Here is a 14,711-nt window from a genome sequence, read left to right on the forward strand (position 1 = left end):
CTGGGCTGGCCCCCTTTTTCAAGGTGTTTTTGTAGCAAATGCATGGGTGACCAGAACAGGAAAACACAGATGTGCCATGTGAACAGTCAGCTTTCTGCAGTCCATCAGAAAATGATTTTGGATCACAAGGTGATCGATATGATTTTAACAATCTGTTTATAAAATATCCAAGGCTTCCTAAACTGAAGAGCGACATGCAGAAAGATACACTGCAGCTAAAATACACAAGGAGTTTTTGCTTTAACAGAACTGAAATATTCTTGTGTAATTACTATAAATTTAGTTTTATTTAAAAAATATTGCTTGAGACTAGATATTTAAGCAAAAGTCCTTAAGGAGACCAGAAACCAGGAATTCCTTACATGTCTACATATATTACCCTTGCAACAATCTACACAATCAAAAAACTTAAAAATACAATATGTAAGACAAAAGAAAGTTCCCCTGATTTTGACTTTTCTCAATAGCAAGTCCCTATTTTCAGAAGTTAAACTTCAGACTCTGCTGCATAAGCATATTGAAATGATAACTATTTTTGTAGAATGCTTACCATGACAATGAAAAAAAAAACCCAACTTTAAAAACACCTGCTTTTCAGGGACTGATGCAACAGATTTTGCACAACAGGTGTTCTGAAATTCATGAACGACAAAGCCTCTAGTTCTTTTAGCCCTTTTTTGTGCTTTTGCTCTAGCAATTCCCATTTGTGCTTTTCCAGCTGTGTGGAAGGGCAGCTCACACCTAACACAAGAAGCACTCTTTAAATGCTCGTGATATGGATAACTTGTCAGAGTTTTATCACTGGACTTAGCTTGGCAATTAAAAGTTGAAGATTTTGTATCTCACTACTGTTCTGTTGTACATTTAGGCTGTTTTTTCCCCTTCATCACAAGATCTGTTACACCAGCAGAACCTTCCCACAACTTCTCTACTTCAGAGATCTCTTTCATAAACGGCTTTTCTGGAGTACAGGCCTTTCATATTCAGAATTTCCATCTTAGTATTTTATTGGACACAGGATGTTCACAAAAGTTCTTTCCCTACTATATCCTGTTAGTTGTTTTACTATAGTTCTTTAACACTGTCTAGATTGACTACTATGCAGGCAGTAAGGTTGAGATGCAAAAAGGAATGCAGGCACTTAACTACAACTTTAAATGTCTAAATCCAAAATTTAGACCTTTAAAATCTTTGTTCAGCTTACCTAACATTGAGGTGCTTGAACCACTTTGGCACCTGAATTCCTCCTAAAATCTCACTTATTTGCCAGGGTTTGCTACTAGATAATCACCCAACTGAGGCTGTAACAGATTTATATTAAATTCTTTAGTTTCACAGTCTGCATGATTTTACATGGGTGTTGCCTAAGTATCCTAATGAGCATTACTCTCAAAACAGATCTTCCGGAGCTGGCCTAGCAGAAAACACCTTGCAGTGGACGGCTCCTGGACACAACAGATTCCCCATAGAGACATGATTCCCTGCACACAGAGAGGGAACTCCCTGTTAGCTACCTAGAAGGTAATATGAATAGGACCATACTGCTGTCACCAGCAATTTTGGTATCCTGTTCCTGGATAAGAGAAGAGCTGTTGGGATAGAAGCATCCAGAATTGGGTCTGTGGATTCCACCCAGTGGAATAAGTAATACTTTCTGACAAAGATTTACAAAAGCTGACTTAAGCAAATTAAGTTTACATTTGAATGAGGGATATTTCCAATAATTGCTGAATGAGGTGCAGACAGCAATAGATTAAGAAACTTAATTTTCAGGAAGAAAAAGGGAAGGAAAGAGCCATTATTTTTGGCATATCTGCAAAATAAGCAGCAATCAGTTGAAAAACATCTGAAGTTTCCTCATTGTATATCTCATACCCTTGACTTATCCTATTTCTTAAATCAATACATGACTACATCAGGTATTTCTGGTTCCCTCTGGACTGACTTCAACATGCAGGAGAATTAATTTTTATTGGAGTACTTCTTCACTGCCTTAAATTTCTCATGTTTTAAATTCTCCAGCAACACATATTAAGTATTTCAATCTTTGACTACCAAGTTTTTAATAGAAATCTTGCTCACCCGATATCTTTTTGCAAACTCTTGCAGCTCTACAGGAGATACAAATCAAACTAGTCACGCATCGGCTTTTTGTTTCCCAATGAAATATAGAGTAGTAAGAACAGTCTTTCTACAATGTCAGACAATGTACAGCAGGGGAAACCTCAATCATCCTTTTAATTAGCAGAGCAGTAATAGTCAAAGCTCCTCACAAATTAAAGGAAGAGGACAGTTAGATGAAATTAAGTCCATCAGTTCTTCAGAACAAAACAATAAAGGATGGTTATAGTGTAATTAAAAAGTTCTTGAGATTTGTCTACAAGAGGGAGTAGAAGTATCAACATGGGACAGAGCAGTCTATAGAAAACACATGACAGGTTACATCACACATTGAGGAAATTTCAAGGCTATTTTCACTACTGTGAGCTGTTTGTAGTGAATATCCTTGTCCTTAGCAAATGAGAATGACTGACACCCATACAATGCAATCTCCTAAACCTGAAGAGTTTTCTGATTGTTATGAAATGGTTTTCCCTAATTATTTTTCAAGTAGCAGTTTTTGATGTTTAGCTTTGAAACCAATTTGAGATGTCTTGAACTATATTAATATACTATATTATGCCTTCATTTCTTTCTAAAGCACTTTAAGAAATGCACATTTCTAATGATTTTTAAATTACTCTACTCTGCACATATCAATTTACAACAATTACAACATTTTGCACTTTCCAAAGCACTTCAGTTTTAAAGAGGTTTTATGCTTTGCAAGATGCTACGCCGAAGGAAGAGGCTGCTGATCCATTTTTACCCTTTGTAAAATTACCACCCATCTTGCTAGAGAGAGCTTAACCAAAAATAGATATGCTAAATATATACCATCTCCACATAATCAATTTAGGATGAATGTTTTTGTGACTAAGAACTGCCAGTATTCTTTTCCCAATCATAATTAGGTTGCTTCAATGGTATAAATGGATTCAATGGAATTATGACAAATGTCCTGAAGTAAGGAGGACAGAAACTGACCTACTTTGGCTGAATAGAGTCTAGAGAAATGAATAGAGGACAAGATGTCAGAGGCATCAGCTCTGTCACAGATTCTATTACTTTTCAGTCTATAATATTTTAGGCATAGTGCTGCAATTAATTAGTGACTCAGGGCTGCATTCTCACCTGAAACACTGGGATTGCACTGGTGGCACCATTACAGTTACACTAATTTATGCTAGCTAAGACTCTACCCCACTGTACAACCCTGGCATCCATTTTCTTTTCATATTTCACTCCCTTAATCTAAAGGCTCCATGTTAAAGGTGTCAATCTGAGAACAGAAGATGAGGTTTTTTTGTTCAGTTTGTTGATGCTGCACCTTCAATTAGCCAGAGCTTCCTTTCCACCTGACAGTAGTAGTCAGTATTCACAAGTTTGATTTTTGTTTTTCTGAAAAGCACTGCCTATGTGCCTCAAAGGGAGATGACTCATTAACATCAAGGGGTTTTGGATGACAGCCTATAAATAGAGCAACAAAGATCCGCAGACAGTAAGCAGAAAGTTGACTATACCGAAGCCCTGGTGGCATTAAAATAGTGTATTACCAGTCTTCCATCCTACTGTATTATTTTGTCATGTATGCAGTAAATCAACCCATACTGCACAGGTCAACTGAGTCATATGTTGAATATGTCTGAAGAATAGATTTTCACATACAATCATAACTGGATTCAGTACGCTGTAAAGGTGCTGAGACTGAAATATTCCAAGGATGACTTTTCCCAGCACAGGCAGGTTTCACAGAAAATATTTTATAATCAGTCTCACTTGGAATTAGGTATGAAATTCCTCTCCTCTATTCACATCTTTTAGAGAAGGGGGACACTAAATGAGAAACGGAACCCAATCTCCTGTGCATTTCTCCTGAGCACGTCAACTGTCAGATGGTTGAACTGATAACAGCCAAAGATCTTTGGGCATTTTTTTGTGTGACTTGCCAAAGGATGACTGAAGTAGGAAAACACTAAGATTAAATGAGCAAAGTGATAAACAAGACAGGAAGGAATTAATTCAAACACAGAATACTCACATTTATATTGTGAACATTATAATGGGCTTTTGGTTTTTAGTGCTTTACATCAGAGAAGCATTTGTTTTTCCACAAACTAATGATTAGAAAAACTCACTTGTTCTTTTGACAGCATGAGATAAAGCCTTTACAATGTTTGCTGTATGGTAGGTGTGACTGTTGGGGTCAATCTCTTGGACTATGTGGAATTTGAACTTTAACAGTGCTGTTAACTCTTTGGGAATCAAAATGGTGAAAAGAGACAGCTCTCCTTGGAGATGTCTGTGGACCTCTGCCTGAGATCAACTTAGTTTGGTCCTTAGCTAGGCCTCCCTTACTTTTAGGCAAAAGCATGCACAACTCTCCTTATTCCTTGTACAGTCCAAAGTGAGGACTGCAGAAAGTGGGATGGATGACTTTTCCAGGAACAGCTGACTAAACCAAAGAAATAAAGTTACTGTAGAAGACACTGAATCTCTGTGTATATTTCAAAGCAGGCCATAACACAGGTAAAGGCAGCAAGAAATGCCCACTCAGGCCAGCAGAAATGAAAGATTTCGTTACATTACTTGAATAATGACTGCAGCACTGATCCTTGCAACTGGAATTGTAACAGCAGTGTCCAAGGTAGAGCATTTGGAAGAATTCAGCTGGAATAACTCTGTGCTGCTTCTCTATAAATTTCTGACACTGATATATTTTTGAAGCAGTGAAAGCCATAGTTTGCTTTTGACCTTCAGGGTACAAGCCAGTTGGCAAATTGGCAAAACAGGCTAATCCATCTCCCTCATGGTAAATACACATCAGCGTATAATCATACAGAACAATTAAAGCGCTGTGATGTTGTCCATAAATAAACCAAATCTTAGCTACAGATAGAAGGTGATTTTTTTTCCTCCTGATGTCACATATGGCTGTAGAAAGGACACCTGCCAATGATATTTTAATTGCTGTAGCTAAAGGTCTGTCAATGTTTTCATAGTGAAGTTCAGCTGGTGCTGCCTACAGAAGGCAAAAGAATCAGAAGTGTATTATTTTTCTGTTTAAACATTAGCTGATATGAAGAGCCTTTACAAATAGGTGCATAAGTGGCAAGGCAAAACCTTAATAAAAACCATGTCATCTTTGGGACAGGTGAACTGAAACCTGAGTTTACGAAAGACAATGGCTTTTCATGGAAGGTCAATATTGTAGGGTAGAAAGAGGCCAAGTATGTCTCTAACTAATATCCACCTAAGAATATTGAAAAGATGGATCTTAACAGAGTGACATAAAAAGCCTACATGGGTTGTATCCTACAAGTAGTGTAGGATTAGCAGTACTAAATGTCTGAACAACTTCCAAGCTGCTGAGCTGCCCTTACTGAGGACCGATTCAGCATGATGAAAATATATCCTGACAGCTGTTTTGGAGTTCTGTAACAGGATTTCCTGGACCTCAAGGGATGGCAACTGGCCATGAAGAATGTTGGATTTAGAAGGAGTATCTGGAGGTTGTGCAGCAATACCGGTTTTTGGCAGTCCCCAGGTCAGACCAGACACTATGCTGGACATCCGTGTTAAGTTGATTAGCCAAAACTGGCTTGGAAGGTGTGGAACTGTAACAGTGCTGTGGCTCTGTTTCTTTTGGTCTTGAAAATACTTTGGGAATCAAAGCAGTACAAAGAGAGAGAGCAGGTCTATGCTACACCGGAGAAGGATCCAGGCCTCAGGCCTCTGGTGATAACAAGTTCTTGAAGCACTTCAGAATTACCACTCTTTTTGGCTAGAAGCTGGTGCAATGGCCACATCAGAAAGGGCTGTCAATGATTTTGGCAGCAAGCACCTGCTGTCCCGGGATCACGGCTGTTAACAGTATGGTTTGTAGCAATGCTACAAAGGTGCCTGATGGCCAACTAATCCTCCTACAGAGTAGATGCTCAAGCTGATACATCATGCGGGACAGTTTAACTACAGCAGTAAGTCAGATGGACTCTGGACTGGGGATATGGTAGTTAATTCAATGCCACAGATTCTCTCCAAAGCCATTGTGTAAAAAATATCTCTAACACTCGAGCTCTTTTTGGATAGAAGACTAATCCTAAACTCTGAACACATGCTAGGGCTGCCCTAGTTATACCAGCCTTTTGTAGTACAGATGTTTTCTGTTGAATTAGTCTGTTCTATTGAATAAATTAATTCCTTAGGAACATATATAAGGCTAAAGAAAAGGAAGACCTCTTCAGAAAAACCACTGCAAAAGTTCAATGGACAATCTGAGATATTTAGCTGCTGACCCCAAAAAGCGGATAATGCCAGAATTCGTATTCCTATATGGAAGCTTCCAAGAATACTTAGGTGCATCACATCTATGGCCTCCTCAGTTTGACAGTCCCTTTAGAAACCATGCCCCATGGGAGGTTAAGACTAGAAATAAATATAATTTACTGTTACTCTGCGCTTTTGTGCATGTGCTTCCTCAAATATTTATACATCACATTTCACCTTTCTAAACTATCCCTTTCTTGCCAACCAATTAATTCAATCATGTCACAGTTCAGTGTTTATTTTATCCAAACACTCTGCACATGCAATTTCACTTCGTTTCTGATCTGAATAGTCTGGTAGATTAGAAAAAGACATTGTCTTTAGTACAGTAACTACACAGAAGAGCAAGTATATATAAGACCAAGTAACTGCTTGAATGATCAGGCCATACATCTTAGCAAAATGTCATTTAAGTGTGAAAAATGAAACTGGTTTCATGAGAAACACAGGAAAGATGAGTTAGTTAATGTGAGAGTGCCTTCTTCTGTCTTTCTTTGACCTTTGACTTGGAATTTCAGTGTTCCTTTGATGCATTTTTTGTTTTTATGATGCAATAGGAAAAGAAAAATGCAAACTTTCTGTGGTCAGTCATACTTCCCTAAAGGTGAGTCCCAAACCTAAGAAATACATAGTTTTTTTCTGCCAATACTCTTTTTGTGGAGGTGGCGATAGGGACAGAGAGAAAGAGGAAAGGAGGAATGCAGAGAGAGAGGTGTGTGCATGTAGCAATATGAGAAGCAAATGGATTTAAAGTATTGGCTCTTTACATGAATGTTAAGAACAAAAAGTATAAAGAATTTGACAGTCTTCTACCTCAAAGAGAGGAACGCAGCTGTAAGACTGTGAGAAGAACTGAGGAATTCTCAGTTTAGAAATGAGAATTTCTAAAACTAAACAGAAATTATGAGTGTCAAATACAAACTGAAGGATGACGACTTTTTTTTTTTTTTTGGGAAATGTCCTAGATTAAAAAAAAACCAGCACAAACACCATGGATTTTTCCAGCCTCAAAAATCCATTAATGAGTTCAGATCTTAGGCTGGGGCTCCAAACACTGGCAGTCCTTCAGGTGCAAGTCACGCAGTCACCCATCATTTCTCTTCCTCCATTTTCACACTAGTTTCTGCCTTTCCCCATAAATGGAATTTCTTATTGTTTAAAGAGCTAGAGATAGGCAGGCAGGGGAAGGTATCAGAGAGATGGCTCATGCTTTTCCAGGTGGGCCACAGTGTATCCAGGCCAACGTACTCAGGAACATTCTGGAACCTCTGCTATTTCTCCTTTTTAAAGGACACCAAGTTATATTAATTTCTATTTAGGAAAAACCAAAATAATTTATCCTTTTATTTTGAAAGCATTAGGAATTTGCTGGGGAATGCAGAAATCATGAGGGCAGAGTCCATATTCTTCAAGCTGATACAGAAACACGAATTTTCACACAAACTGACAATGAAGCGGTACAGTGACAGCACCGAAGCACAGGGGTTTGAGGCAGGCTGAGAGACTGCTGGTCTATCAGTTGCAAAGCTTTCCTTGTTGTCTGACTCCAGATGAGCAATCTGCGGTTTACCCTTACTATCCTCTTCATGGCACAGAACCTCATGATTTTTTCCATCTGCATATGACAGCTTGTTTATTCTGACCTTGTTACTCATCTTATGTTTTCTTACTTATCTGATGTTTTCCTTCCTCAGTAAAATCAAGCTTTACTTCCAGCATGCACAGCTATCACTGATCCTAGGAAGAAAGTCTCAAGTGCAAATGTACATGTATGCTTTAGCTTAAGACTCACTGTACTGCCAGAACAATCCTGAATCTAAGATTAACACCCATGAAGAAAGATATATTGGAACTGAGAAATCTGAAGTATCTAGTTATAGAGAGAAATGCCTGTTGGTGGCTGTAAAAGCATCCTTTAATAATTCAGAAGACAGTAGGAATGAAGAGAGGTGTTTTCCCTATTAGTTCATGAGGTAAAGAGAAACCTTATCCTTCTTCTAAAAATTAATCAAAACAGCTTAGAGGTGAGACAAACATAACTATGATTTGCCGCACGCAAAGAGTTGTGGTCAATGGCTCAATGTCCAGCTGGAGACCAGTAACGAGTGGTGTCCCTCAGGGATCGGTGTTGGGACCGGTCTTGTTCAACGTCTTTGTCGGTGACATGGACAGTGGGATTGAGTGCGCCCTCAGCAAGTTTGCCAATGACACCAAGCTGTGTGGTTCGGTTGATACGCCGGAGGAAAGGGATGCCATCCAGAGGGACCTTGACACACTTCTGAGGTGGGCTGATGCCAACCTGATGAAGTTTAACCATGCCAAGTGCAAGGTCCTACACCTGGGTCGGAGCAATCCCAGGCACAGCTACAGGTTGGGCAGAGAAGAGATTCAGGGCAGCCCTGTGGAGAAAGACTTGGGGGTGTTGGTCGATGAGAAAATGAACATGAGCCAGCAGTGTGCGCTCGCAGCCCAGAAAGCCAACTGTATCCTGGGCTGCATCAAGAGGAGTGTGACCAGCAGGTCAAAGGAGGTGATCCTGCCCCTCTACTCTGCTCTCGTGAGACCTCACTTGGAGTATTGTGTGCAGTTCTGGTGTCCTCAACATAAAAAGGACATGGAACTGTTGGAACAAGTCCAGAGGAGGGCCACGAGGATGATCAGGGGACTGGAGCACCTCCCGTATGAAGATAGGCTGAGAAAGTTGGGGCTGTTCAGCCTGGAGAAGAGAAGGCTGCGTGGAGATCTCATAGCAGCCTTCCAGTATCTGAAGGGGGCCTAAAAGGATGCTGGGGAGGGACTCTTCATCAGGGACTGTAGTGACAGGACAAGGGGTAACGGGTTCAAACTTAAACAGGGGAAGTTTAGATTGGATATAAGGAAGAAATTCTTTACTGAGAGGGTGGTGAGGCACTGGAATGGGTTGCCCAGGGAGGTTGTGAATGCTCCATCCCTGGCGGTGTTCAAGGCCAGGTTGGACAGAGCCTTGGGTGGCATGGTTTAGTGTGGGGTGTCCCTGCCCATGGCAGGGGGGTTGGAACTAGATGATCTTAAGGTCCTTTCCAACCCTAACTATTCTATGATTCTAATAACCATCCTCCTGATCTACTTGTTTGGTTTATGCCTTCTTTTATAACCGTTATATTGTCTTCTTTCATCCTAGCACATCAGATAAAAAAGCTTCTTCACTGCAGTTACTTATTCCTTTACTTAATGTCTAATTGCCCCATGCAGCTGACACAACAGACCTATTGGAGATCATCTCTTTTTGACCTACAACAATGTGGTACTAAACATACCTAGTTTGCATATTTTGTGAGTAAAAAATTCGTACATAGCTAGCACCTTTTCTAATTATTTTCTTCATTAATGGAAGCACTTCTAACCTTCAGGGAATATTTTTAACAGATAATAAAATACATGGTAAAAATGCAAGCAACTGGGCTTCTGCTGAAAGCCAAAAAAAGTCAATTCTTATGAAAGCAGGTCTCATAGCTGACAGTGTCAGACTGAAATTACATGCATTAATTTGGGAGTGCAGAACGAATGCAGGGTCTCTGCAACAAACACTGAAAATTATTATTAGGTCAATATTTTGCTGTTTAACAAGTTATCATGGAAGTGGACGTTTCATGAGTCCCAACTTAAGATCATAACCACACACATTTTACAGATCTGAATTTGAAATTTATACTGTGCCAAGTGTTCTTTTGAATGATGATTTCTAAGAAAAATTGGTGACTTGGACCACTGGTTGTATTCCACAGTATTCAGCAAATCTGTCACTTGCATCTGTTCTGTACTGGGATGTGCCACTTATCATCCAAGATTCTGGGTTTGTCAGCTTTATGGGGAAAAAAAAGTAGTAGTACGTAGATTGGTAATGACATGCTCCATTACAGAGTAAAATGTCCAGAGTGCATTCATTTAAAGAAAACGAAACTTAAATGTAAAAAGCACATAGGAAATCCATTTCAACTCTTAATCAAATTCAGTGGGATCAAACCTTGATGGTCCTCTAAGAAAGAAAAGAGTTTTTATCTTGGCATGACAGAAGAGATGTTCATTTTTGTTTAAAGATTTTTTGACAGAGCCTTCTTATCATCAGTCACTGCATTTAGACTTGGGCTTTTTTATAGCCTTCTGGTCTCTCTTAGAGCTGTGGACTCCCTCCTTGCATGAACCTGATAAGTGCTCAGCATCTCAGGCAAGAATCATGCTTAACTCCACTCTATGCCAGGAGGAACTTGCAGTCTTGCAAACCTACTGTTCTTGCTGTCACACCACCAGGCAGTCAATATACTTGTCACAGACAGCCTGTCTATCCTTGTCAACAGAAAGCCAGTTGCTGACAAGCCCATTAAGTGCCATGCCACAGCACCCCTGGTTCACCCCATCTTGTTCCAGAAATCATACTAGCACAGGAACAGCAACTACTTTCATGTCTCAAACAGAAAGCACAGGCATTATTGAAAAGCTAACATCTCCAGCATACCTGTGGAACAGTCTGAACCCGTCCACTGCGGTTCACAGCTGCAGAGTCCCGCATCCAGGAGGAATGTCCCATGCCCTGAGCACTGCTCCTGGCACACAGGAAGGGGTGTCTCACAGTTCACACCGCCCCAGCCTGTAGAGCAGTGACATTCGCCTTGAACGCACACACCATGGCCAGAGCACATCGGATCCAAGCAGTCCTCTGGAAAGCAGGAAATACACAATTTAGAGCATAAAACTCACACCTTTACAGTGGTTTCCTAGTGAAATGTAACATCAGGGATTCAGATTAATTTAGTGACTTTTGTGCAAACACCTAAACTGAAACGATGATAATAAACACAAGGAAAAAGCAGTGTACGCTAACATGTGTGCCAAAGTGTAAGTCAAAACCAAGAAAAAAAAGCCAGCATGTATACTGTTAGAGATTTACATGATTCCCTTGTCAAGGATATTGTCTTATTTTTAGAACACAGATTCCCAAGACAGATCTATTTGTCCAAGTCAGTGAAGCCTGTGCTTCAGTAGCAAGGCTGGGAAAGAACTGAGACAATTAATAATTAATTCTACAATTGTGCACTATGTATCCATTTGAGTATTTGTGCTCTGTGTTTTATCTGTATCTGGGAAAAGAAGGATTTATTCTTTCATCTTCCTGTGGAAAGCTATCTCTACAGCTGAAAATTTGATACAGCTCAAGAAAAGTGGCCATCTACTAACCCTGAGTAGCAAATCTCTGACTGAATGCTTGCTGTAAAAAAACCCCATCTTATACAGTCATAAAAAGTATGCACTGGGCAATTGCAGATAATGAACAGATTCATAAAAGTCATAAAGTACTGATGAACAGTTTGCAAACAAAGAGCTAAATTTGTTCTCAATTTGTATGAAACTATTCCTAGCAAAAAATTCAGAAGCTCTGTACAAGAATTTAAATCAGCTGGTTAGTCCTTTATAATCAACACATTCCTTCATAAAGCCCCAGCATTTCTTTAATAAGACAGATTTTAAGCAGAACACAGCCTGCCTTCTCCGGGGGCTGCAGGAAGACTGTAGAGTTGAAAGGGATTTGTGGGGTCCGAGCCCAGGAAACAATTAGCCAAAGCCTATTCATGTCAGAACAAGCTTCAGACTAACATTAAAGAGGCCCTTGGAAAGTTTTGCATGTTATTTCTCAAGTATCAGCACAAGTACTGTTTCAATAATTAAACTTTGTAAACTTAACAAACAGTGGAATGAAGAGATGCTCTCTGCTAAATACTTCAGACATAGAGATTAACAGCCTCCAGTTTATAGGACCTTTTGACCTAAGGATAAATCTTTTTAAAAGATTTATCTTTTGAGCTGCTGTGCCACCAATTCAAGATCTTATTTCAAGATTTATGTTGTATCTTTTTCTGCCTTCCAGGCTTGTTGCACAGCACAATGTAGTTCTGAATAGAGGGGAATCAGTATTTCTGGACAACATGTATCTTGCTAAGCACTGGACAAAAATACTCAGCAATTTTCTCTCATCCCGAGACAGCTCTTTATTTTGCTGATCTAAAATTCATTGTGTGACTCCATAAAGGGTTTTAAAAGTATCATTCACTTTAGCAATGACAATCTAACAGGACAAATTCGAAGGACTCCCGTAGCCATGAATACATGCAGCTACTGGTGCTCCCTGGATAGTACATTCGCTGCTATGTCTGCTAGGTTAATAGTACTGCTGCAATACTGAACTCATATTTACTTACAATAATGTATTCTGAATTACTGACAGAATCACTTCCACCACTGCACAAGTTACATTGTACAATACAGTAAACTGGACAGTCATGTCATGCACACACAGTTACAATAAGATCCCACCGTCCTTGGTTGCACAGGTTTCCTTCATCCACCCTATTTCTACATATTCTACCTTTAAAAAATAATTAAACATGTCTCTTACTTTCAAGATGCAGTGCTTTCACACTTAGCTTCAATAACTGACTACATTTAGTTCAATTATTTTTTTCAACCATTCTGCAGGATCACATTATGGCAAGAAACAAAGCAATTGAAAGCAGCAGTTAACTTCTCACCAGCTACAGGCTTGTTTGGCATCACAGCCTCAGTGAATAACTCTATGTATTACTTTCTTCCCATTTGGGTTTTTTCGTTTTCATCTGTTTCTGAAACTACCAACAACTGAGTATGTCAGCAAAATTCTCTTGATCCTCCCTTTAAAAACCTGTACCAGGTGTGTCAAATCCATCAAATCCATCCTGGAGATTTTTCTGACTAGAGAATTCAAGCCACATAAAGAACCTCCTCAAAAGAATTACTTAAAATCTATACAGCAGGAAGCACAAAGTATGCTGTCGCTAGCTTCAGGCTAAGAGGACTAGTGAAAAATCATCACATCAGGGAAAGCATGAAGAAGAGTTCTGCTTTCTGAGGCTATGCACAGGGGAAAGAAGTCAAAGCTGATGAGCTATCTCAGAAATGCTAAAAGGCAAATAACAACCGCTTCTTTTGATAGATGAGGGCAGAGGCACATAGGTTCTGCAACCAGCAAAAGTACAATTCCTTGTTCTCAGAATTTCCCTCTTATTAGCCAAGCCTTGGAAGATGCTGGTGTAGTATCCTGAACACAGGCTCACAGTAAAAATGACATATGACAACAGAATTACACAATATGCTCTAGTAAACTGAAACTTAACTGCTGCTCTTTTGGCTTTATATTGTCAGTCGCTCCATGCAGAAAAATCTAAGATGTAACAGAAGGAAGAAAGGGAAAAGCTGATTATGATCTTCTGATTGCTCTGGAGAGCCACCAATCATGTTTTGTTTAAATGATCTGACTGCCTTACCCTTAGCTTTTGGCCAAGTGAAAAAGTCTGCACCTACTCTCTGACAGTGTGTGCTTAGGGACTGAGGTTACTGGCAGCAAGGAGGACTTGGGATGCCAGCCACCCTTCCTGAAAAAGTATCTGGAGCCTGAGAGAAGTGGAGACAAACATATCAAAATGGTTTCACAATTTTCACCAAAAAAAAGGAATCCTTGCTTGCTGGGATGTTTTCCAGGATACTTTTGGAGGACTGAGAACATGCTGCTTGCTAAAAGGCAAAAACTTCCACCCAGTTCTGTTCTTGCTACTAAGATTCAATGGAGGAATGGAACAGAAATCATCTGAGAATTTGAGTCCTCACAGACCGAAACAGAAACAGTATTTCAGAAGACTGCCCATGCTACAATTATTAGACTGTTAGATTAGACAATTAGATACTGTTAAATAATTTTAGTCTTTTAAAATAAAAATGTGAATCCTGGAAATTATGTGATCAGCTTCCACTGACCGTCACTGGGACCTGAATACCTTTACCTTTGATAATTTTCTACCTTAACATTACTTTTTTTGACAAAGGTGCTTTTCAGCTTCACAGTAAGCTTCTCACATCTATGTGAGTTCTTACCTACCTTAAAACAGGTTTGGGGATTAAAAACAAAAAACAAACCCCTGAAGTATAGAGAAAGAAATGACACAAACCTTCCTCACAAATCTCTCCTTTGTATCCAGGGACGCAGATGCAAATGCCCATGATACAAGTACCATGGCCAAAGCAGGTTGGATCAAGGCACTGTTCTTCTGGAACATCACACTCGGGTCCTTTCCACCCATTTCGACACACACAGTGACCTTTCTCATATTCTCCATTTCCGCTGCACAGCACTGGACAGGAATCTGAAGAAGGCAGATCAACGTTTTTAATGTATTTACATACTTATGTAGATTAACATTTATTGAATTTATTGTTCTGTAAAA

The 14,711-nt window shown here is 39.6% G+C and overlaps 1 protein-coding gene across 2 annotated transcripts in view; it reads right to left on the reverse strand.

The window, feature by feature from the left end:
- TENM1 (teneurin transmembrane protein 1) overlaps positions 1–14,711 on the reverse strand; it is a gene marked incomplete at its 3' end in the record, with an annotated part of 242,605 nt that overhangs the window by 103,407 nt on the left and 124,487 nt on the right. For both annotated transcript variants that reach the window (XM_080624671.1, XM_080624670.1), the window contains exons 9-10: positions 14,436–14,630; positions 10,919–11,119 (exon numbers count right to left, since the gene is read on the reverse strand). In XM_080624671.1, the coding sequence (XP_080480797.1) occupies positions 10,919–11,119; positions 14,436–14,630 (396 nt within the window). The remainder of the gene's footprint in view (positions 1–10,918; positions 11,120–14,435; positions 14,631–14,711) is intronic.

This window comes from Psittacula echo, assembly GCF_963264785.1.
Source record: "Psittacula echo genome assembly, chromosome: 8".
NCBI lineage: Eukaryota > Metazoa > Chordata > Aves > Psittaciformes > Psittacidae > Psittacula > Psittacula echo.